This window comes from Tupaia chinensis, unplaced genomic scaffold, assembly GCF_000334495.1.
Source record: "Tupaia chinensis unplaced genomic scaffold, TupChi_1.0 Scaffold000659_1, whole genome shotgun sequence".
NCBI lineage: Eukaryota > Metazoa > Chordata > Mammalia > Scandentia > Tupaiidae > Tupaia > Tupaia belangeri.
Window position 1 is genome coordinate 449,124 of NW_006160181.1, and position 23,364 is coordinate 472,487.

At 50.2% G+C, this 23,364-nt stretch overlaps 3 protein-coding genes across 7 annotated transcripts; 2 read left to right on the forward strand and 1 right to left on the reverse strand.

Moving 5' to 3' along the window:
- Nucleotides 1-99: 99 nt before the first annotated feature.
- Nucleotides 100-5,074, forward strand: JTB (jumping translocation breakpoint). 2 transcript variants are annotated; one of them, XM_006159807.3, is made up of 6 exons: nt 100-274; nt 541-642; nt 756-793; nt 991-1,073; nt 3,746-3,825; nt 4,752-5,074. In XM_006159807.3, exons 2-6 carry the CDS (start codon nt 560-562, stop codon nt 4,906-4,908), a joined length of 441 nt encoding a protein of 146 aa, XP_006159869.1. In that variant the 5' UTR covers nt 100-274; nt 541-559; the 3' UTR covers nt 4,909-5,074. The 2 variants fall into 2 exon arrangements, with proteins under 2 accessions (XP_006159869.1, XP_006159867.1); XM_006159805.3 differs by having other exon boundaries at nt 101-402.
- A 57-nt stretch (nt 5,075-5,131) lies between these two features.
- CREB3L4 (cAMP responsive element binding protein 3 like 4) lies at nt 5,132-11,042 on the reverse strand. Of its 3 annotated transcripts, none has more exons than XM_006159810.3 (10): nt 10,797-11,042; nt 10,358-10,466; nt 9,811-10,057; nt 9,542-9,663; nt 7,361-7,453; nt 7,150-7,256; nt 6,937-7,005; nt 6,742-6,826; nt 6,454-6,550; nt 5,132-5,680 (listed from the first exon to the last, which is right to left on the reverse strand). In XM_006159810.3, the coding sequence occupies exons 2-10, from the start codon at nt 10,460-10,462 to the stop codon at nt 5,487-5,489; spliced, it is 1,119 nt and encodes a 372-aa protein (XP_006159872.1). In that variant the 5' UTR covers nt 10,463-10,466; nt 10,797-11,042; the 3' UTR covers nt 5,132-5,486. The 3 variants fall into 3 exon arrangements, with proteins under 3 accessions (XP_006159872.1, XP_006159870.1, XP_006159871.1); XM_006159808.3 differs by having other exon boundaries at nt 5,194-5,680; nt 10,292-10,466; XM_006159809.3 differs by lacking the exon at nt 10,797-11,042 and adding an exon at nt 10,584-10,784 and having other exon boundaries at nt 5,194-5,680; nt 10,292-10,466.
- Nucleotides 11,043-17,538: 6,496 nt separating this feature from the next.
- On the forward strand, nt 17,539-21,565 carry SLC39A1 (solute carrier family 39 member 1). Of its 2 annotated transcripts, none has more exons than XM_006159811.2 (4): nt 17,539-17,580; nt 18,323-18,542; nt 18,716-18,846; nt 19,936-21,565. In XM_006159811.2, the coding sequence occupies exons 2-4, from the start codon at nt 18,356-18,358 to the stop codon at nt 20,590-20,592; spliced, it is 975 nt and encodes a 324-aa protein (XP_006159873.1). In that variant the 5' UTR covers nt 17,539-17,580; nt 18,323-18,355; the 3' UTR covers nt 20,593-21,565. The 2 variants fall into 2 exon arrangements, with proteins under 2 accessions (XP_006159873.1, XP_014447616.1); XM_014592130.2 differs by lacking the exon at nt 17,539-17,580 and adding an exon at nt 17,782-17,906.
- The last annotated feature ends 1,799 nt before the right edge of the window (nt 21,566-23,364 follow it).

Here is a 23,364-nt window from a genome sequence, read left to right on the forward strand (position 1 = left end):
GGTGGCCGCCGTTTCCCGCTTCCGGCAGAGACCACCGGGACCACAATGCAACGCGGCGCCCAGCCAATGGGCCGCGTCCTGCTGCACAAACGCAGAGAGACGCGATTCCCAGAGGGCAGCGGGCGAACGCGCCGCGGAGGACTACAAGCCCCAGCGGGCGACGCTCGGCCGCGCCCGGGACAACCGGGTCCCGCACGGGACGACCGGCCGGCGCCTGGCCCGCGCCCCAGGATCCTCCGCGGGCAAGATGGCCACTCCAGGGACTGAGGCCGAGGTGAGCGGGCGCTAGGCCGGGGCGCCCCTCTGGCCCTCCTCCGGGACCTGGGGCCTCGCAGGGGGAAGTCACGTCTTATCCTACAGATGCATCAGGACATCTCTCGCTGTGGCCACGGAGACATCCAGGTAGACCCTCTGTCTTGGTAGACAACCCGAGCATTTCGCAGCCCCGGCGTGGAAGCCCCGGGAAGGCTGCGGAATAAACGCCGCTTGCGCTCGGACCGAGGCACGAGGCCAGTCCAGCAGGTCCCTCTGTTCCGACAGGTGCAACCCTGAGCGCTCCATGCCTGCGGGCAAGGGGAGGCATGGCCTCCCCCTGGGCCACCCTCTCTACTGGTTGCTCTGTGTGTTCACTTTAAAGTTCTGGTAAGGAGGGACTGGCAAGGGAAAACCGGATTGTCCCTGCAGGTTGAGGGTATTCCCCCGTTTTCTGGATTCTGACTTTAGCCCTTTCCCCCCCTTTCGCTTGCCCACTGCAGCCAAGCAGAGACACCCATGCGAGAGGAGAAGCTGTCAGGTGGGTGATTGTCTAGGAACCAGCACCCGCAAAGCTTTTCTGCTTGTGTTTAATGTCTTACCTGTATACCAGAAGCATAGGTGGGAAAGGATGGCATCAGGTGGAATGACAGCTAGCACTGTACTGGGAAGTTAGGTGGTCAGAGTCTTTGAAAGGTTTCCAAATGGTCTGGGGCTGACATTTCTCTCCCCTTTCAGCCAGCACCTCAAATTTGCCTTGCTGGCTGGTGGAAGAGTTCGTGGTTGTAGAAGAGTGTGGTCCATGTTCTAATTTCCAGGTGGTGAGTATCTATTTTCTCTTCGCTTTTTTCACATCTAAACAGTCCTCAAGTCTTTATTTTATTTATTTATTTTTTTTGGGGGGGGTAGGGGAGAAGTTTTTGCTATAGGGCACATGCGCTCACCAGAAAGAGACAGAAAGTGAGAAATCATCCCCCAGGGGGGATGACCACGCCTCAATCGCTTCTCCTCCACTCTCTTCTCAGGATCTTGAACACACGCCCGGTGTGAGTTTCAGCCACCGGTCTGGGACTCAAACTGCAGTCAACTACATGGGAGTTCAGTGACATAGCCATTAAGCCAACTGCTCAGTCCTCAAGTCTTATTAAGCATGTCTATACCTAAGCATGCTTTTAATTTTTTTCCTTGCAATCTTTTTTTTTTTTTTTTTAGGTTTTCGCTATAGGGCGCGTGTGCTCACCAGACAGACAGAGAGAGACATAGAGACAGAAAGCGAGAAATCACCCCCTAGGGAGGATGGTCACACCGCAGTCCCTTCTCCTCCATTCTCCTCTTGGGATCCTGGGCATGCATGCACACGCGCCCGACGTGAGTTCTAAGCCGCCGGGTCCAGGATGTGAACCGCGGTCAACTATGTGGGAATCCAGCGACATAGCCATTACGCTAACTGCTGGTTCCCATAATCTTAATATATGTCCAAATTTGAACTTGTTCTCTCTGAAAACGTGAAAACGTGCTCGGTACTTCCCAAGCTAATAGCAGTATTGAGCTGATAACTGCTATGTTACTTTACTTTTTTTTTTTTTTTTTTTTTTTAGATTTTTGCTGTAGGGCATTTACATATTCAGAGAAGGACAGTACAAAATCAGGGGATGGTCACACTGCAATTCCTTTTCCTCCAGTCTCCTCTTGGGATTTTGGCCATGCACGCACACATGCCTGGTGTATTTATCTTTTCTTTCTTTTTTAATATTTTAACTTTATTTTTTATTTAATTTACTTATTTTAATTAGACCAGAGAGGGAGAGAGAAAGAGAGAGATGGAAAGTGAGAAAGCAAGCCACCAGGTCTGGGACTGGAACTCCAGTTAGCCATGTGGGAGTCCAGTGCCCTTAACCACCATGCCACCTGCCAACCCTTCTTATTTTTTTTTTTTTTAAAGAATTATGTACTTAATTTTTCCCCCTAGAGAGATACGCTATAGGGTGTATGTGCTCACCAGAGAGAGAGAAAAATAGAAAGCTAGAAATCACTCAACCCCTCGGGGGGGGGGGATGGCCACGCCACTATCCCTTCTCCATTCTCCTCTCAGGATCTTGGGTATGCACACACACACCCAGTGACCACCAGGCCACTTGTGGGTCACTCTGGTGTGTTTTTCAGGTAGCAGGGTCTGGAACTCCAACTACAGCGTCAGCCATGTGGGATCTAGTGCTTTAACCAGATCTTGCTATCTACTGACTCAATGTTCTGTTTTTTGTTTTGTTTTGTTTTGTTTTTTAATTTTTTATTTGGGACCAGATGGCATAATGGTTACATTACTGGACTCCCACATGACACAGTTTGAGTCTGGAATCCAAAAGCTTGAAATTGACATTGGGCACATGTGCAAACACGCCTAAAATCCCAACAGGAGAATGAAGGAGAAGGGATCGTGGCATGGCCATCCCCCCAGAGGGGGATTTCTCACTTTCTGTCTCTATCTTTGTCTATCTAGGAAACATACACACCCTATAGCAAAAACATCTCTCTCTCAAAAAATTGTTTAATTTGGGAACCAGCAGTTAGCGTAATGGCTATGTCGCTGGACTCCCACGTAGTCGACCGTGGTTCGTGTCTCGGACCCAGTGGCTTAAAACTCACGCCGGGCGCGTGTGCGTGCGTGCCCAAGATCCCGAGAGGAGAATGGAGGAGAAGGGATTGCGGCGTGACCATCCCCCCTGGGGGGTGATTTCTCGCTTTCTGTCTCTCTGTCTGTCGGGCGAGCGCACGCGCCCTACAGTGAAAACTCTCTCCAAAAAAAAAAAAATTGTTTAATTTTATTTATTATTATTTTGTTTAAATTTGCTAGAGAGCATGTGTGTTCACCAGAGAGGGAGAGAGAAAGTGAGAAACCAAGCAGCCAGGTCCAGGACTCGTCCTATGATCAGCCATGTGGTTGTCTAGCGCCCCAACTACCATGCCACCTGCTGGCCCCGTTTATTGTTAGTACAGTAGGATCTAGAATCGGTCATCACCTCTTTCATAGTACTGCCCCTGAACTGTTCTTTGTAATACACATTGCTGGCACCAGCCAATGGTGTAATGGTTACATTGTTGGACTCCTATGTAGTCTACCACGGTTCAAGTCCCAGACCCAGTGGCTTAAAACTCAGCACAAGGGGTATGTGCGTGCATCTCCAAGATCCTGAGAGGAGAATGGAGAAGGGATTGCAGTGTGGCCATCGCCCTGGGGGGTGATTTCGCACTTTCTATCTCTCTGTCTCTCTCTCTCCAGCGAGCTCACATGCCCTATAGCAAAAATCTCAAGAAAACCCGTAATACACATTGCTAATTATGCTGTCACTACCTCTACCATGTATCAGAATTCTTCATTAGGTCTCTGCTGCCTAAGTTCTAAGCCATAGCACTTGGGGACCTGTCCCTTCTGAAAGGAAGCCGTTCTCTTTATTGCTCCTCCCTAATGTGTACTTTGGTCCTTTTCTTCTTGCAGAAAACCAACCGTGAGTGTGGTTCCACAGGGTATGTAGAGAAAATCACATGTAGCTCAACCAAGAAGAGTGAGTTCAAAAGGTGAGTGTTGGGACGAGCAGATGGCATAATGGTTATGTCACTGGACTCCCACATAGTCAACTGCGGTTCGAGTCCTGGACCAGGTGGCTTAAAACTCACACCAGGCATGTGTGCGTGCATACCCAAAATCCCAAGAGGAGAACGGAGGAGAAGGGACTGGTGTGTGGCCATCCCCCCTGGGGGGTGATTTCTCACTTTCTGTCTCTTTGTCTCTCTGGCGAGCTCATATGCCCTGTAGCAAAAATCTCTCTTAAAAAAATATAAAGGTGAGTGCTATTTCTCTTCTGAGATCACTTCCTTTGCTCCTGTGACCCGAGGTAGAAGATCCCACTTCTTTTTCTTGGTCAGGGAGTATCATGGCCTATTGGCAAGAGGAGGGGGTTTTGAGCCAAATTAATTGAACCCATATTGTAGCTCTACTCCTCAGCAGTATATTATTGGACATATTTTCTTATTAATAATATTAACATTAGTCCTGCATATCTTACCACAGAATAAATACACATCTGGGCCAGCTAGTGTCATGGCAGTTAAGGTGGCCGGATCCTACATGGCCAATGGTGTGATTTGAATCCTAGACCCAACAACTTGAAAAACGCACTGCCTGTATGTGTGTTTGTGTCCAAAATCCCACGAGAAGAATGAAAAGAAGGGATTGCAGAATGGCCATCCTACCTAGGGAGTGATTTCTTACTTTCTCTCTGTCTTTCTTTGCTGAATGCATAAGCCTTCTGACAAATTTTAAAAAATAAGTAAAATGATATAATCAAGAGGGATTTATGTATTATACACATTAGGAGGCTGACTCTGGCTTCCTCTTTTCCTCTTGAGTATATCTTGGTAGGTTGGAGGAGAGAGGTCAGAGAGCAGCTCTGTGTAGAGGTTAGAGAAGCTAACCTCTGGAATAACTGTTCTTCTGTCCCCAGCTGCCGCTCAGCTCTGATGGAACAACACTTATTTTGGAAATTCGAAGGGGCTGTTGTGGGTGTGGCCTTGGTCTTCGCTTGCCTTGTCATCATCCGTCAGCGTCAACTGGACAGGAAAGCTCTGGAGAAGGTCCGGAAGCAAATTGAGTCCATATAGCTACATCCTACCGTTTTACCCAGGGTCTTAGGGACCCTTTTTCAGATGGAGAAAGCGTAATGGACTGATTCGCACCCTTGGTTCTTTGGTGCCTTGTGGTGGCATCCCCTTCTCCCCATCTTCCTCTTTCAGATCAGTAATGAACAGAATAAAAAAGAATAAAACAGCTTCCTTTCCTACTGTCATTTGGTTTAGGGTGGGATGTCATGGGACAGAGAGGGAAAGGGAGTGGCAGCTGTAGGCCCTAGCCTACCAAGTATCCATCTTCCCCCTCTATTATTTAAAACTTTGGGATATTATCTTAGCTAAAATGTTTATTTTTCAGTCAAAACTTCTGTTTCCCCCCAACCTATTCCCAAGGAAGAAATAAAATCACACATACATAACAACAAAAGTATCGTGTCCCCTCACATAGGCAGACTGAGGCTTGGTACAGACATCCAGGGTGTCCTGAAGTGATTCAGATTCTCAAGGGCAAAGACACCCAGTGGGACTCCCACCCAGAGGGGAAGCGGAGCTGAATGGAGAGCTGTGGATTCCTTGTGCTCGGGAAGTGGGCAGGAAGGGCTGTCCCCATCTCACATCTCATCTGCGTGCAGCACAGTTCTGATGTGTCCACTGGGTCCTGTCTTTCCTCCAGTCTTCTTGAGTAGTGTCCTTGATGAGCCATTTGCACTCTTGGCTCCGGGTGGTTCTCCCAGTCTGGACTCCAGTACTGGGTCCTCCAGATTTTCTGTCATATCCTTGTGTGTCAGTATATTTCTGGAAATCACTAAAGTGAAGGGAAAGGGGCAGTAAGAGAGTGATCCCTGGGGCCAGCAGGTGGAGTGGGGGTTGAAGGCATTGGATTCCCCACATGGCCGGCCGACCATGGTTTGAGGCCCAGACCTGATGGCTTGCTTTCTTGCTTTCCCTTTCTCTCTGTGTCTCCGTCTGGTCAAATTAAAAAATAATAACAGGGGCCGGCAGGTGGTATGGTGAAGGGTGCTGGAATTCCACATGGCTGAGCACGGTTCAAGTCCTGGACCTGGTGGCTTGATTTCTCACTTTCCCTCTCACTATGTCCCTCTCTGGTCAAATTAAAATAAATAAAGACAAATAAAATAATTCTTTAAAAAAATAATAACAGGGGCCAGCAGTTGGCATAATGGCTATGTCGCTGGACTCCCATGTAGTTGACCGCGGTTCGAGTCCCGGACCCAGTGGCTTAAACTCATGCTGGCGTGTATGTGTGTGTGCCCAAGATCGTGAGAGGAGGATGGAGGAGAAGGGACTGTGATGTGGCCATCCCCTCTGGGGGGTGATTTCTCGCTTTCTGTCTCTGTCTTTCTGACGCACGCATGTGCCCTATAGTAAAAACCTCAAAAAAAAAAAAAAAAAAAAGGAATTAAATAATCCTTTAAAAAAAGAACACACAGTTTGGGGGTGGGGGTGATCCTGAGTAGGAAACACTAGATAGGACAGGACCTGCCTCCCACTTCTGGACTGACAGAGAAGAGTCCTCCCCTTGCTCACTAGAAGTCCCTTCCTGCCCTTGCCTCTCACCTCCATGAGGCTGGTATTCCTCAGGCCCAGCTTCTGGTAGACTCTGAAAGGGGCTGAAGCTGGGCAGGATGATGAGAGCCAGGGAAAAAAGAAGGATCTGGAAGGAAGCAAAAGGATACTTGGGCTGTGGGGACAATAAAGGGAGCAGAAGGCAGAGTGGATGGGGGGCAGTCAGGGTTGTCGGGGACAGGAAGGGAGATGCAGCTGGGTAGGGAGCTGTCAGGTGGAACCGTGGAGGAAGGTGGCGGCAGTGCTGGGAAAGGAAGTAGACAGACAGACAGACCGTACCAGGACACAAGTGCTGGTCTGGGCAGCTTTGTTGGAGGTTTGAGCAATGAGTGTCTGCAGCTGGCGGAGTTGCCCCACCAATGAGCTGGGAAAAGAGGAATGAAGAGTTAGTATCTGGGAACCAGAGTCTGAGGTGCCCCTTTGTGCTGACGCCTCCTCTCTACCCCCGCACTCACCCCCACTCCCTTCACTCACGTATTGTGCCTCTCCAGCTCCCGGACTTTCTCCTGCAGTTCCTGGTTCTGTGCAGAACAAGCTGCCACCCTAGGGAATGTAGAAAGGCAGGGCAAACCTCGGCAATCTGAGTCCCTTATTTTGCCTGGCTTAGTGTGTGTGTGTGTGTGTGTGTGAGACAGACAGACAGACAGATGTAGCCCGTGGGAGCCAGAAATACAAGGCTGAGCATACCTGCTCTCCAGCCCATCGATGTACTCTTTCTTGCGCCGCCGACTGTCCTGAGCTGATTGCTTGTTACGGATTTTCCTCCTGACCTTCTTGAGGATCCTCTCCTCTGCCTGGAGGCCCAGAGATGTCAGTCCTGGGCCCTTAACCGGCCCCAACTCCTGAGCAACCATGGTGGAAGCCCTGAGTTGGGATACCCTTTGGGGGAGTGTGTTACCTTGGTGAGGGGCAGGTGGGAGGGCAGAGAAACCCCCTCCTGCCTCAGCAGACGCTTCTCTTCTTCTGTCAGGAACAGGGTTTGACAGGGCAGCTGGGGGTGGGGAACAGGAAAAGATGAGACGGAAGTGGGGAGGGGTCATGCCATTCCAGCACCTGGGCGTCTCTTGCCTTCTGAAGTGTGACTATTGGCACTGAGGGATAACTCCAACCAGAGGTGAGCTGGGGGGCAGAGACCTTAACTCAGACAGGCTCTGGCTCAAGCCAAAGGGACCTCGAGGCTGAGAAGGAGAGAGGTGGTTTGTCATCTTATGCCTAGGCACTCAGCAGGCCAGGGGGGACCTCTTCTGGCTCTTGTCTCCCCAGAACCTAGGGCACCTTCAGAGGATCTGGAGGAACTCAATATAGTGGGGTCTGCTACATTTCCTTCCAGCAGACAAATGACTTTCAGCCATTAGCTTAAATTTGGTGGAATGGGTTGACAGTCTTCTTGCCTGTCAAACCAGGGAGGCCCCCTAGGGCCATGGCCCAATCTCCCCTCCATGTGAGCTATACTTTTCAGACTGAGGTTTTGTCCCTTCTTAGACAAGGAACTCTCCTAGGGCAGCCAGACTGAAGGGCTTCTCGCAGCACTTGGGCCCATTAGTTGGTGTCTGCCAACTAAGTGACTTGATTGCACTAACATGCCTTTTCAAAAGGTTTCTGCTTTGAGACTTAAGAAATTGCTTTCGCTTTTGCCTCCAGATAGTCTTTGGCTTTTGGCAGAAACCATTTCCTATCTGCCTTTCCCTGATGTTCCCTTCTAGTTCCTGAGACTGGTGGATCTACAGAGGAAGTCTCTTCCAAGTCAAGCCACCTAATCAGAACCTCTGGAAATAAGGCCTAGAGGGTTTGACCTGAAAACAAAACTACAAACACCCCAGTGTACCTGATGGGCACTCAAGTTTAGAAGCATCAGACTTTTTTTTTTTTTTTTTAAGATTTTTGCTATATGGTATGTACTACACTCACAGGGGTGGGGGGAAATAAATCCCTCTTCCCCACCCCCCAGGGAGAATGGCCATGCAGCAATCCCTTCTCCATTCTCCTCTTGAGATTTTGGGCAGACACACACACATGCCTGGAGTGATTTTCAAGCTAACGGGTCTGGGGTCTCCAACTACACAGTCGGCCATGTGGGAATCTAGACCTTAACTACCAAGCCACCTGCTTGCTCAGTGACAGGCTTTTTAAGGTCCCTCAGCCCAAGGTCCTAAGGTGCTGGGCTTGGCTTCAGTTCCCAGCTTCAACCACGGTTTGAAGGGAAGCTTCTTCTTTCTCTGCTTTTTATTTTTATTTTATTTATTTATTTATTCAATTATTTATTTATTGGAGAGGTTTTTGCTATAGGGCGCGTGCGCTCGCCAGACAGAGAGAGATAGACAGAAAGTGAGAAATCACCCCCCAGGGGGGATGGCCACGCCGCAATCCCTTCTTCTCCGTTCTCCTCTCGGGGTCTTGGGCACGCACGCACACGCACCCGGCGTGAGTTTTAAGTCCGGGACACGAACCACAGTCAACTACATGGGAATCCAGCGACATAGCCATTATGCCAACTGCTGGTCCCCTTTCCCTGCTTTTCAGCCACAAGGATTATTCTCCAGAGTAAAGGGAGGAACAGGGACCTGAGCAAGCCTCTTCGCCAGCCCCCACCATAGGAACCTGCTGAGCCCAGCAGGAGCAGCAGATCCTGCTCTGTTACAATGTGTAGCACTGGCTAGAGGCTGCCATTGGACAACAGTTCCACTGAAACACTGTTGCAGTTGCTTCTTTCACTGAACCCATTTGGATTCCCAGGTGGCCTGTCCCATTTCCTGTCCTGAGGAGGCTGAGACAATGGCTCTAGCTGAGCATGGGGTGCACACAAGGCCTGGGCTTTCTCCCAAGCCCTGTTTCCAACATCCCTCACCCCGCCTTCTTAACTGAGTCCTCAGCACCTTACCCCATGTGAGTGCTCTCTCTTGCCCTTCCCTGCTCTCAGGGTTGCTCACATCTCCCAGGTCTTCAGACACAATTCCATAAATCATGAGGCAAAGACAGCTTATCATCAGTTTCCTCCTCCCCCACCCCCATCTGTATGATTAGATATGTATCAGGGATGTGTGTATTAGGGAGCACAGGTTCTGGCTGGCCCCAAACTCACCAGGGCTGCAGGAGGCACCGAGGCTACGCTGGCTGCTCCGGACAGGATGTGGCCATGAGTATCAAAGTGCAGCTCGCTGACCGTGCCAGGATCAGGCACCATAAATGGCGGGCTCCACTGATCTGAGGAAGACACAAGTGACTAGCAGAAAGGAGACGTAGAGACACCCTGATGGCAGCAGGGCCTGGGGAGCAGCACAGGTTGGAAACCTCCATTACCCCTGTGACGTGGGCTGGACCTGAAGGCCCATTCTCACCCAGAACACTGACCTAGCTGGATGGAGATGAGCCCTACGGCTGGCCCAGCTTCCCCCTGCATCCTCTCCAGGGCCTCTGCCTCATACACAACTTCATAGAGGGCTGGAGAACTGGGTGCCCTGGGGGCAGGGGGAGTGTCTGGATGGCCAGGGTCCTCGGAGATGCCACTGTCACTGCCAGGAGATGCTTCTGAGCAGTACACCTCATTGGGATCGATGAAAAGATTCAGGAGATCTTCAGGTTCACTCTCTTGAAGGCCCTACGGTAGGAAAGGGTATATATGTGTGCAGGGCAGAATTCTGGAAGTCCCATCTGACATCAGACCTAGCTCTTTCATGATTTAATTTTAATCCTTTTCTTCTTGGAAATAATTACAACTATCCATTTTGGGATCTCTGTTTTCAGACCTCTCTCAAGTGGAGGCTGAAGACTCCTAGCGTCTTACCACAAAGTCCTGTGTTAAAGCCACCCCACTCCCACTCATCACACTCACACAACCACGGCCCCCACTGCATTCCCAGCCTTGCAACCCCTGTTCTTGTAGCCTGGCCAGCGGGACCTCTGGGGGACAGTGGAGTCCCAGCTCCAGGAAGGATCCTGTAGAAAAGGTATCTTCTGGGGGCTCCAGCCACACGTCCAATAGGTCAGAGGTTCCTGGATCCATGCTTCTGTGGGAAGGTATGTGGGCCGGAGTTGCAGAAAGATGATGGTTGCCCCCTAACCCCTCTGGGCCCCTCTGCTCCCTGTACCATTATCCTCCTTCGTCACCTGCGCAGCCCCCTCACCTGTCACCTGGAGACCTCGCCTCCTGCCTTTATCGCTTAGGTTCAGCCAAACGGGCCCCCTGGGTATTACCTTTTCCGAAGAACCTAGCCTTGCCAAGCCAGCCTAGACCGCGGACGGCCCCAAACACTACACCTTTTCTTTTCTCCAGGATCTTGTATCCTGGATCTGCCCAGCCAAACCCCGCCCCAAGGCTAACGCCAAGAGGGTTGCACCTTGCCAGGAGCCACCGCAGGGGCGCTGTATCAGGGAGTGGGGGACGAGGCTGAGCGAGGAGGTTAAGGAAAACTTAGGTAGCCATGCCCCCTCTGCCTCAGTTTCTCCTAGCGGCAGTACATCTTCCTGAGGCTTTGGTGTCCTAGGGACGAACGCTTGTTCTTCAGGCATTGCTTTTGCGGAGGATCACAGTCGGGCGTCCACAAAGGCGGAAAGAGTCCAGAGTTGGCCTGAGATTCAGGGAAACATTCCCTCCCCCTCCACGTGGCGCTGTGCCCACAGTTGAGCCCTGATTGGAAGCTACGGACCTAAAAGGTTTTGAAAGACAGGACACCGACCCAATGGCGTTATCCACTCGGTAACCGGTCGGGATAGGCTGTCCGAAGAGAGTCAGACCAATGGGGCCGCAGTATTTATTTACCAGGGGAAAGGATTGGTTCACCGGACCAAAGGGCGGGGTTCGAACCAGAAAGGAAGTTGTAGGGAAGTTGGGGAGAAGTTATGAGGGTGTGGGTAGTACAGTGGTTCGGTTTCGCTTCCCGCGTGATGCGGAAGCCCAGGTTATTACCTGAGCGGAGATTACCCCGAAAGCTTTGATTCTGAGGGCGAGGACCTCGCTGTGGCTTTTCCAAGTCCGCAATCTGTGCATTTTGGTAACCGATGAAGAACACCAGTTGTACTTCTACAGTACTGGATTTTCTTAACTAAAGGAGGGACAAGGGCCTGGGAAACCGCAGCAATTTTTAAAAAATTGCTTTTGGATGAGGCTGGCAGGCGGTGTGGTGGTTAAAGGTGCTGTGCTGAGCTCTCACATGGGCTGGTCCGGGCGGCGTGCTTTCTCACTTTCCCTCTCTCTTTCTCTGCTCAATTTTTTTTTTTTTTTTGTAATTTTTAAAGAATTATTTTATTTAACTTTAATATTGTTATATTTCCAGAGAGACAGAGAGAGAGAGAGAGAGAGAGGGTAAGTGAGAAAGCAAGCCTCCAGATCCAGGGCTCGAAAACTTAGCCGTGTGGGAGTCCAGCACCCTTAACCACATTCCCATTAGCCGGCCCCTCTCTGGTCATATTTTTAAAAATAATAAAAATAGGGGCTGGCAGGTGGCATGGTGGCTAAGGGTGTTGAATTCCCACATGGCCAACCACGGTTCAAGTCCTGGACCTGGTGGCTTGCTTTCTCACTTTCCATCTCTCACTTTCTCTCATTCTGTACCTCGCTGGTCAAATTAAAATAAATAAATTTTAAAAAATAAAAATAAAGTTGAATAAAGTAATTATTTAAAAAGTATTGCGTTTGGTTTGGGAATTTGTCTTATTGTTTGCTCATAACTACCAGCAACATTATACTGTGTTTGTATCATTTACAAAATATCTTCATAAACATTGTTTACTCATTTAATCCACAACAGCTCTGAGGCACTTAAGGCAGGTAGTATTTTGCTAATTTTGCAGATGAGGCAGAAACCATGACTTGTTAGTAGTAATATCAAGATTCAGGACTTTTTACCTTGGTCTGGTGTCTGATGGTCTAGAATTCACTTCAAATAAAATAAAAGCACTGGGACCAGCAGTTAGCATATGGCTATGTTGCTGAACTCCCATGTAGTCAACCGCAGTTCGAGTCCTGGACCCCATGGCTTAAACTCACGCAGGGCGCATATGCATTCGTGCCCAAGATCCCGAGAGGACAATGGAGGAGAAGGGTTTGCAGCGTGGCCATACCCCCTGGGGGGTGATGTCTTGCTTTCTGTCTCTGTCTCTTTCTTGTGAGCGCATGCACCCTATAGCCAAAAAACCCTCTCCAAAGTAATAATAATAATAGTAAAATAAAAGCACAATACTGAGGATTTTCATTCACCTGCTTCCCAATATTACTAAAGATAAAGGGTAGGGACCAGCAGTTGGTGTAATGGCTATGTCGCTGGACTCCCACATAGCAGACTGCAGTTTGAGTCCTGGACCTGGTGTCTTAAACTCACACCGGGCGCGTGTGCGTGCGTGCCCAAGATCCTGAGAGGAGAATGGAGGAGAAGGGATTGCGGCGTGGCCATCCCCCCTGGGGGGTGATGTCTCGCTTTCTGTCTCTCTGTCTCTGTCTTTCTGGTGAGTGCATGTGCTCTATAGCAAACCCCCCCCCCAAAAAAAAAAAAAAAGAGATAAAAGGTAGCTGGGTGAGTGCAGCAGAAAAGTTTGGGGTATGGATTCCAACTTTATACATATTCCAACTTTAAATGGACTCCAGCTTTAAAGTTGGTATTCTTATGAAGATTTGACTGGACTAAGGGTGAAGACAGGAATAGAACAAGATCTAATATTTATCAAACGACTATTATATGTCAGGCCTTTTCACTGTACTCAATAATTCTCATAGCAACTTACAGCTGATAGGGAACTAAGTACTTTCTCAAGGTTGTTCTGTAAGTAGCAGAACCCAGATTTGGATCTCTGAGCCCACGCGTTTTGCACTAGACTCAGCTGCCTTGCTAGCCCTTCTCAAACACCCCAAGTCCTTCGTTCCTGCTCCTCTTTCCTCTGTATCCTGTTTGAATAGTGGAGAGACAAGGAAGGCTTCCTACTGATCTAGTGCTTTATGGAAATGGGAGCTATTCTTGTCTAGATCTTTCCTAGAGCAAGGAAGATAGTTAAATGTGTGTGTGTGTGTGTGTGTGTGTGTGTGTGTGTGTTTTGGAGAGGTTTTTGCCATAGGGTTCATGCGCTCACCAGAAAGACAGAGAGAGACAGAAAGCGAGAAATCACCCCCCAGGGGGGATGGCCATGCTGCAATCCCTTCTCTTCCATCCTCTTCTCAGGATCTTGGGCACGCACGCACACGTGCCCAGCGTGAGTTTAAGCCACTAGGTCCGGGACTCGAACTGCGGTCGGCTACATGGGAGTCCAGCAACATAGCCATTATGCTAACTGCTGGTCTGAGTTAAATGTGTTTTAAGGGGCTTTCCTGCAGCCTGTAAATGTAGATGAAGTGGAAAACATAGCCTCCATTAATGTTAGAACTGGAAGGAACCTCTGAAATCATCTGTTAGTTTAACTTCCCTCTTTTTGCTGATTAATGAAGCTCTTCCTTGTCTAAAAAAATTTTTTTTCCTTGGGGATAAGCAGGTGGCATGGTGGTTAAGGTGCTGGATATTCCCACATGGCTGACCAGAGTTTGAGTCCTGAATCTGGTGGCTTGCTTTCTCACTTCTCTCTCTCACTCTCACCCTCTGTCTCTCTCTGGTCAAGTTAAAAAAAAAAAAAAAAAAAAAAGAGTGAATGAATAAATACAATTAAATAAATATTTTAAAAAATTTTTTCTTGCCTAAAATTACACACACATCAAATCTATTTGAACTTCAAATTACATAGAAAACAAGATGGCAACTACAGCCAATAACAATATATTATATACTGGAAAATCCCTAATGAAGTAAATTTTTTTCCCTTTATGGCATATGTGTTTGCAAGAGAGGGACAGAGACAGAGAGAAAGTGAGAAGTCACTCCTTGGTGAGATGGTCATGATGCAGTCCCTTCTCTTCCATTTTCCTTTAGGGATTTTGGGTACACACATCCAGGTACCCAGTGTGATTTTCAATCTGCCGGGTCAGGGACTTGAACCACAGACTTGAACTATGTGGATCCAGTTGCTTTAACCATCATATCCCCCACTGACTGCTAATTGAATAGATTTTAAATGTTCACACCACAGATAAAGGATAAGCATGTGAGGTAATACATATGTTAATTGGCTTGATAATGCCATTCCACAATATATATGTATTTTTAAAATGCATATTCTACATTATTATATATACAATTTTAATTTGTTATTCTAAAAATAAATGAATAATTCTGTATCTGTATACCTGATATATATGTGTATAAATGTGAGTGTGGGTGTGTATGTATATCTATGTAACAGAGCTGGGACAAGAATCTAGGTGTCCTGAGACCCAGTCATCATGTTTCCTTGTTATTGTTACCAATTACCAATAATCTTTTTAAAAAATTATTTATTTAACTTTATTTTTAATTTGACCAGAGAGAGACAGAGACAAGAGAGGGAAAGCGAGGAAGCAAGCTGCCAGGTCTGGGACTTGAACTATGGTTGGCCATGTGGGAGTCCAGTGCCTTCACCACCACACCATCTGCTGGCTCCCCAATAATATATTTTTTTGGAGAGATTTTTGCTATAGGGCACATGCACTTGCCGGAAAGACAGAGAGAGACAGAGAGACAGAAGGCGAGAAATTATCCCCTGGGGAGGGATGGCTATGCCACAATTCCTTCTTCTCCATTCTCCTCTTGGGATCTTAGGCACACACGCATACGCACCCGGCATGAGTTTAAGCCACTGGGTCTGGGTCTTGAACCGTGGTCGGCTACGTGGGAGTCCAGCGACATAGCCATTACGCTAGTCAGTTTCCTTTCCAGGAGACAAAAAGTGTGAGTCTTCCCTTATCTTTTGAGCAAATTAAAGCAGCTGGGGCCCAGTGAGTGGCACAGCTGGATTCCCACATGGTCAAGTATGTGGTTTATGTCCTGGGCCCAGCAGCTTCAAAAAGTGTTTGGGGGACCAGCAGTTAGTGTAATGGCTATGTCGCTGGACTCCCATGTAGTTGACTGCAGTTCGCGTCCTGGACCCGGTGGCTTGGAACTCACGCCGGACACGTGTGCGTGCGTGCCCAAGATCCCGAGAGGAGAATGGAGGAGAAGGGATTGTGGCGTGACCAACCCCCTGGGGGGTGATTTCTCGCTTTCTGTCTCCATGTCTCTGTCTGTCTGTCTGGCGAGCGCACGTGCCCTATAGCAAAAATCTCTCCAAAAAAAAAAAATGCTTGGGGGCTTGGTGGCGCCCGCCCTACGGCAAAAAAAAGTGCTTGGGACCAGCAGTTAGCATAATGGTTATGTCGCTGGATTCCCATGTAGCCGACCGCGGTTCAAGACCCGGACCTGGTGGCTTAAACTCACACCAGGCGCGTGTGCCCAAGATCCCAAGAGGAGAATGGAGGAGAAGGGATTGCGGCATGGTCATCCCCCCTGGGGGGGTGATTTCTCGCTTTCTGTCTCCATGTCTCTGTCTGTCTGTCTGGCGAGCGCACGTGCCCTATAGCAAAAATCTCTCCAAAAAATTTATTTATTTAGCTAGTTATTTTTTATTTGACCAGAGAGGGCAGAATGGGGGAGAAAGAGAGAGAGAAAGTGAGAAAGCAATCCACCAGGTCCGGGATGCTAAACGCAGTCAGCCATGTGGGAGTCCAGTGCCGCAAACCACCACACCACCTGCTGGCCCTAGATTGATAGTTTAAGGATGTATTTGAAAAATCTTCAAATGAGCTTTAATTTATTTATTTTAAATTTGCTATACTGCATGTGTGCTTGACGGAGAGAGACAAAGAGAGAAAGCACTTTTCAGGGGGGATGGTCACGGAAGTTCCTCTATGTGGTGTGTTTTTTAAGCCACCAGATTGGGACTGGCAGCATGAAGTCAGGCCATGTGGAATCAGTCACCTCAATCACCACGCCACTGGTCCCCAGATGAGCCTGTAAATGCCATAGTATGAAAATCCTCAAAGACATCTATGCAAACAAGGTTCTAAGTAATTTGACACAAACCGCAGCATGCATAATATTCCCTTGGATAATCTGGAATTGTCTTTAATGTCAATTTTTATTTTTAAATTAAGAACACCAGTGACCATGAGTAAATGATGGGACATCAATATCCCATTTCACTTACACCCTGATCTAGAGCCTTATCAATTCCTTTCTCTTAGATCCTCTCCCTCGAGAGTCCTCACATTCCCCCTTTATGAGAGTTGCCGGCCTCCATTTCTAGAGTCTTATCAGAGGCATCATTCTGTCCCTTCTTTAGGCAAAGGCTTCTTGAATTTGCAAGAAAGAATGGAGTGAAACTTCTTTTTTTTCTTCTTTTGTACCACTGGGCCATGAAGTTAGAAGAGGATTCTCAAGCACGGGGTCGTTGAGTCAAGCGGATCCAGGCTGAGGAAACAGTGAAGATTTTGAGTTGAAAATACCTTGGTGCATTCAAGGAACCGAAAACAGGAATGAGGCCTACAGGGCCGGAGGAAGAGGAGCTGGAGAGAGCAAGATAGGGTGGGAGAGAATCCTGGCTTGATGCCTTGAGGCTTGGTAAGCACAGCGAACAGGGAGTAGGAGTATGCTGATTGAGCCTCTTTATTAGGCGGGTTGCGTCCCACCACTTTTCCACCCGCGCAGGGAAGGCTGGAGGCTGCAGTAAACTCAGCTCGGTTGGTTACTTAAAAGGGGATGGTTTGCAAGACACTTCTCTTCTGCTTTCCCCGAGTCCTTTCTGCCTTGTCTTTTTTTTTTTTTCCTCTTACGGGTGCTGGCGAGGGGAGTCAGGCAAGGAGATTCGTCCGAAGTAGAGAATGCGTTTTCTTTGGCGCCATAGCGCACGGATGCGGGTCTCGGCCACTAAGAGATAAGATCAAGACTGTGGCTTAGGGCCAGGCAGATATCCTGAGATTTGAGGGGCGAGGATCGGGCTCCAGCCTTGATCGAAGGGTTTCCAGCGAACTGTTTAAAAACTCTGGCCGGTCTCTCTCCAGAACAGCGCCCAGCCCCACAAACACAGGACCCTCCTCTCCCTCGCTCCCAACCTCGCTCTCGCCGACTCTTTGCTCGCCTCCTTCTCCGCCCTCTCCGCCTCCGGGCCTCTGGTTGCTTCCAACTCACGTCACTCAGGGCCAGGCCCCGCCCACCCAGCGCTCGAGCGGATACCATGGAGTGAGACCCTCGCGAGGTGAGTGCGGACTCCCAGGGCGGGCTCCGGGGCTGCGGCCCGGGCCTCCCGGGACCTGGGAGGCGGCGTCCCAGCTCTCACATTTCTCCCCCTCCGCGACGCTGGCGGCCTCGGACCCCGCCTCCGGAGCCCGGACTTCCAGACGCCGCCCTCGGTGTCGTCTCAGCCTGTCCCGGGACCCCGGAGCCCTAGGGCCCCTTCTCTTTTGGCCATCTGCCCCGGCGTCCCAGCCTGCGGCGTGAAGCGCTGGCTTTCTGCTTTTCGGGGGTTGGCTCTGGGGAAAGAGGGCCGAGAGAGCGATCCAGCGCCCAGCTCGTCCTGTCCAGGTGGTCCATGAACCCGCCCGGGACTTCTCTCCGCGGCTCCGACCCCGTTTCACTTCTTCTGCCCCATCTTGGAGTGGGGGGCCTGGCCGCTATCTTCCTTTGGGGACCCCATCTTCAAGTCCTACCCGGAGGTGGTGGCCCCTAGTTGTCTGAGGGCTGCGAGTGGAAGGGCATTGAGATAGCCACGCAGTGTTTCTCAGGCCTCAGTTTCCCCTTGCTGGGGTCCTGAGTAAGTCACTTGGGAGAGAGTCTGAGGAGGAGGGACGTTCCTCTTCTGGGAGTGGATGAGTCACACTGGGTTGGGAAGGTCAGAAAGGGGCTGGGGTGAGGGAGCTGCGCTCTGCTGACCAGCCTTCCCCTTCCCTGGGCCCCATCTTTCCTCTCGTGACATTCCCCACCTACTTCTGTCTTCCTAGGTCCCGAGAGTCATTGGAGCTACCACAACCACCATGGGGCCCTGGGAAGAGCCAGAGCTCCTGGTGTGGCGTCCAGAGGCGGTAGCTTCCGAGCCCCCCATGCCTGTGGGGCTGGAGGTGAAGTTGGGGGCCCTGGTGCTGCTGCTGGTGCTCACCCTGCTCTGCAGTCTGGTGCCCATCTGTGTGCTGCGCAGGCCTGGAGCTAACCAGGAAGCCTCAGGTAAGCCTGCCCTTTCTCTGCTGCTAAGGAAACTTGGGCTGGGGAGGACTCTGAGACTGGGGGAGGTGACCTCAGAAGGAAGGGAAGGCAAAGTGGCCCTCGCTCCGGTTAGGGTGATGGGGCCTGGAGGGGGGGTTTATTCGCTCATTCTCCTCTGCTTCACTCCTGCCCAGCTGCCCGCCAGAAAGCCCTGAGCCTAGTAAGCTGCTTTGCGGGGGGTGTCTTTTTGGCCACCTGTCTTCTGGATCTGCTGCCTGATTACCTGGCTGCCATAGATGAGGCCTTGGCGGCCCTGCACGTGACGGTGAGCATTGGCCTGGGACATGTGACTCTATGTACAGGGGGACATGGGCGTGTCCAGTTGCAATCCTCTAGGTGACATGGTTTGTATGGGTCTGTTCTTGTGTCACTCTGTGACCCTGTGGAAGGCTCTTGGTTTGTGATCCTATGAATTGTGATTTTGGTTATAGGACATAACTGGGTGCCTTCCCTCCCCTCCACCCTGTGTGGCCCCAGCGTACCCTGTGAGACCTTAGTGTCACCTTATCAGCTGTCCGACTCTGTGAGTTTTTTACTTCCAGCTGTTGGGAAGTTAACAGGACTCCAAGAATCACGTTCCTCTTTGTGCCTCTTTCCTGAAGAGCTGGAGATAGAGTTCCCTGGAGGCCTGGGAAGTGTAGAAGCAGTTCCCAGGGAGCTGATGTTGCAGACCAGAAAGGCTTTAGCCCCAGGAATTGGGATGTGGGGAGTGACCCAGTCCAAGGCATCGGAAAATCTGGGTAGTGTTACAGGGAAGTCATCCTCAGCTCTTTCCCCTCTTGTTCCCTAAGACGGAGGAAGTAACCCTGGATGTAACCCTTCGTGTGTCTCTGCCCGAGTGTCCCTATGACAGTGTGTGACTCTGCACATAAGCATTTGGGGAGGTGTGTCTTCCTGTGCTAGTTTGTGTGCATCTGTACCTGACTCCCACCTGGGGCTGTTTTGTCCCCAGGGTACATTTGATAATAACATTGTTGGTTGTCACAACTGGAGAGGTAGGGGAGTGTGGTGCTTGCTACTGGCATCTGGTGGGCAGAGGCCAGGGATGCTGCTAAACAACCTGTGGTGCCCAGGATAGCGCCTATAATGATTTTCTGTCCCAAAGTATTAATAATGCCCAAACTGTGAAATTTAGGTCTGCGTCTAATTCTGTAACACTGTAATCTATGTAACTGTGTATCACGCAGATACACTTGGAGTCCATGTCACCAGGTAGCTATCTTTGTGTGATTGGGAATGGCCCTATGCCTGTGTGGGACCCTAAGTCTGTGTAGCTGGGCCTCTACCAGACCCTGATTCTTTCTTCCATTCTCCGCCATTCTCCTGAACTCCTTGTTGTCCCCTCTGCCCACAGCTCCAGTTCCCCCTGCAAGAGTTCATTCTGGCCATGGGCTTCTTCCTGGTCCTGGTGATGGAGCAGATCACGCTGGCTTACAAGGAGCAGTCGGGGCCACTACCTCGGGAGGAGACAAGGGCCCTGCTGGGAACAGTGAATGGTGGACCTCAGCACTGGCATGATGGGCCAGGGGTCCCACAGGCAAGCGGAGCTCCAGCAGCCCCCTCCGCCCTGCGTGCCTGTGTATTGGTCTTCTCCCTGGCCCTGCACTCAGTGTTTGAGGGGCTGGCTGTGGGGCTGCAACGAGACAGGGCTCGGGCCATGGAGCTGTGCCTGGCTTTGCTGCTCCACAAGGGTATTCTGGCTGTCAGCCTGTCCCTGCGGCTGCTGCAGAGCCACTTGAGGGTGCAGGTGGTGGCTGGATGTGGGATCCTCTTCTCGTGCATGACACCTCTGGGCATCGGGCTGGGTGCAGCTCTGGCAGAGTCAGCCGGGCCTCTGCATCAGCTGGCCCAGTCTGTGCTGGAGGGCATGGCGGCTGGTACCTTCCTCTATATCACCTTCCTGGAAATCTTGCCCCAGGAGCTGGCCACTCCTGAGCAGAGGATCCTCAAGGTCATTCTACTTCTAGCAGGCTTTGCCCTGCTCACTGGTCTGCTCTTCATTCAAATCTAGGGGGCTTCAAGAGAGGGGCAGGGGAGATTGACCATCAGGTACCCTGCCCTTCCCTCTCCCAGTCTGTGGAGAATAGGAAGGGATGGGGAAGGTACTGAGGGAGGCACTGAGGACCAAAGAGTTCTCTGGGAGGTAGGAACGGGACCTTTGGGACTATCTGACCATCAAGAAGGAAGTAGGCAGACCAAAAAAGGCTGACCCCAGGCCCAAGGAACAAGAGATGGTCAAGTCACTAGTGACACGATCAAAGAGCATTAGGACTGGGGAAGACACTTCCTGCTAGAACCAGGGGCCAGACACTACACGTGGGGGCGCACTGACACAGGTTGGATGTAGGTGGGCACCCAGCTGCTGTGGGGTCGATGTATGGAAGGGGCATGGGCTTCACGTCAGCATCCTGTTGGTTCTAGCCCATTTCAGCTCTGCCACGTGGAGTGGATCTCTTTACTTTTCTTAGCTCCTACTTCCATATCTGTCTCCCTCTCCCCTTTTCCCAGGAGACTAGTGCCAAATGGTCTCCCCCTGCTGGTTTGGTACCTTCTCCAGTCCTGTTCAATCTAAAGTGCCAAACAAATCCCCTCTCCTGTCTAAGCACAGTGATGTGGCACTGAGCCTTGCCCAGCACCTCAGTGGAGGGGCCTGCCTGCTCTTGATTTTGGTCCCAGATCCTAAGGTGGGCAGAAATGTCTGAGCTGGGGTGGGGCAGGGTTAGAGAGCTGTAGCCACCTACTGCTACTGCATCCGAGGAATATGGAACCTGGACATGGCGCCCCATGCCTAGATGATCAACATCAAGCTGCCAAAACTCTTTTGTATACTCCAGGAACCCGAGGGGGAAGGAGAAAGCCCACCTCCAAGGTTATTTTGGGGGAGGGAGGGCTGTACATAGGGCCATATTCTCTAGAGTCTATTTTACTAACTGACCTGTTTTGGGACATGTTACCCAAATAAAAGATGTTTCTATACAGCTGTACAGTATCTGATTCATTTGTCTTGGGAAAGGGCTGGGCATGTGACTGGACCTGACTCCCAGATGTTTAGAACTTTTTTTCCCCCATAGGGTGCTTGTACTCTCAGAGACAGAAAGGGAAAGTAAGAAATCACCCTCCAGGGGAGATGGCCAATTCACAATCCCTCTACTCCATTCTCATTCTAGGATTCTGGGCACACATGCACATGTGCCCAATGTGATTTTTTTTTAAGAGAGATTTTTGCTATAGGACAAAGAGAGAGACAGACACAGTGAGAGGGAAGGTGAGAAATCACCCCCATCAGTGGGGATGGTCATGCTGCAATCCCTTCTCCATTCTCTCAGGATTTGGGGCATGCATGCACATGTGCTGGCATGAGTTTTAAGCTGCCAGGTCCAGAACTAAAACTGCAGTCAACTACATGGGAGTCCAGTGACATAACCATTATGCTATCTGCTGGTCCCAATTTTAATTTATTTTTTACATTCAATCACTACAGCTCATGAAGTGAATTTACTGCACACGAATACACTTCATACCAGTCCAGTCAAGATACCATATGTTACTATCATCTGATAATCATATCTGTGTCCCATAAATGTCTTGCCTGTATTTTCTCCTTGATTCCTTTCTTCTCCCCCTTCTCCCACCCTCTTTCTACACTGTATCCAGTATCCATACTCATTTTCCATGCTTCTATATCCTCTAACCTTTCGGTTTCCGCCATAGAGTACCGACAGTCCGTATGTATTACAGTTGGTTTATATTAAGTGGAGAGCATGTCTCTCATAGCCTGGTTTGCTTCACTCAACAGTAAATCTTTCATATTTGTCCACTTTAAGTTTACTTACTTATTTCTTTTCATTTGACCAGGGAGGGAAGGAGGTGGAAGACAGAGAGAGAGAAAGCAAGCCGGCCACCATGTCTGGGACTCCAACCCTGGTGTGCCATGTGGGAGTCCAGCGCCCTTAGCCACCACGCCACTTGCCAGCCCACATATTCGTCCACTTTCTTTTTTTTTTTTTTTTTTTTTTGAGAGATTTTTGCCCTCGCCAGAGAGAGAGAGAGAGAGAGACATAGAGACAAAAAGCGAGAAATCACCCCATAGGGGGGATGGTCACGCCGCAATCCCTTCTCCTCCATTCTCCTCTGGGGATCTTGGGCACGCACGCACACGCGCCCGGCGTGAGTTTTAAGCCACCGCGTCCGGGACGCGAACCGCGGTTGACTACCTGGGAGTCCAGCGACATAGCCATTACGCTAACTGCTGGTTCCCATATTCGTCCACTTTCTATCAAATGCCAGGATGCCCAATGTGATTTTAAAGCCTCTGGGGCCAACACTTTAAGTACAGTCGGCCATGTGGGAGTCTAGCCCCCTGACTACCAAACCACCTGCTGGCCCCACAGCTGTTTTAAGATCCTTGATCTCACTATTTTCCCTCAGGCCCCAATAGTCCTTTTCCTTACACTAGACCAAGTTCGTCCCCTTCTTTGTCTCTTTCTACTCTCGCTTCCCTATCCTTTCCCCCCCTTTCCCTCCCTCCTCGCCTCAATCCCTCTCCCCTCCCATTTCGATGCTCTGGACTAATTTAGAACTACTCTTCCCAGCTTGCCCCGCGCTGGGAGTAGCCGAGTGGGAGGGACGAAGCCCCCAGGTCCCGCTGTCGGTTGGGCTGCTGGGAAATGGAGTCCGTTTCCTCTCCGTGCTGCGTGACTGGGGATGTGACGGAGTCACGTAAACAAACTACAATTCCCGGCAACCGCCGCGAGCAGCAGGTCAGGGCTCGGCTGGGGCCGGG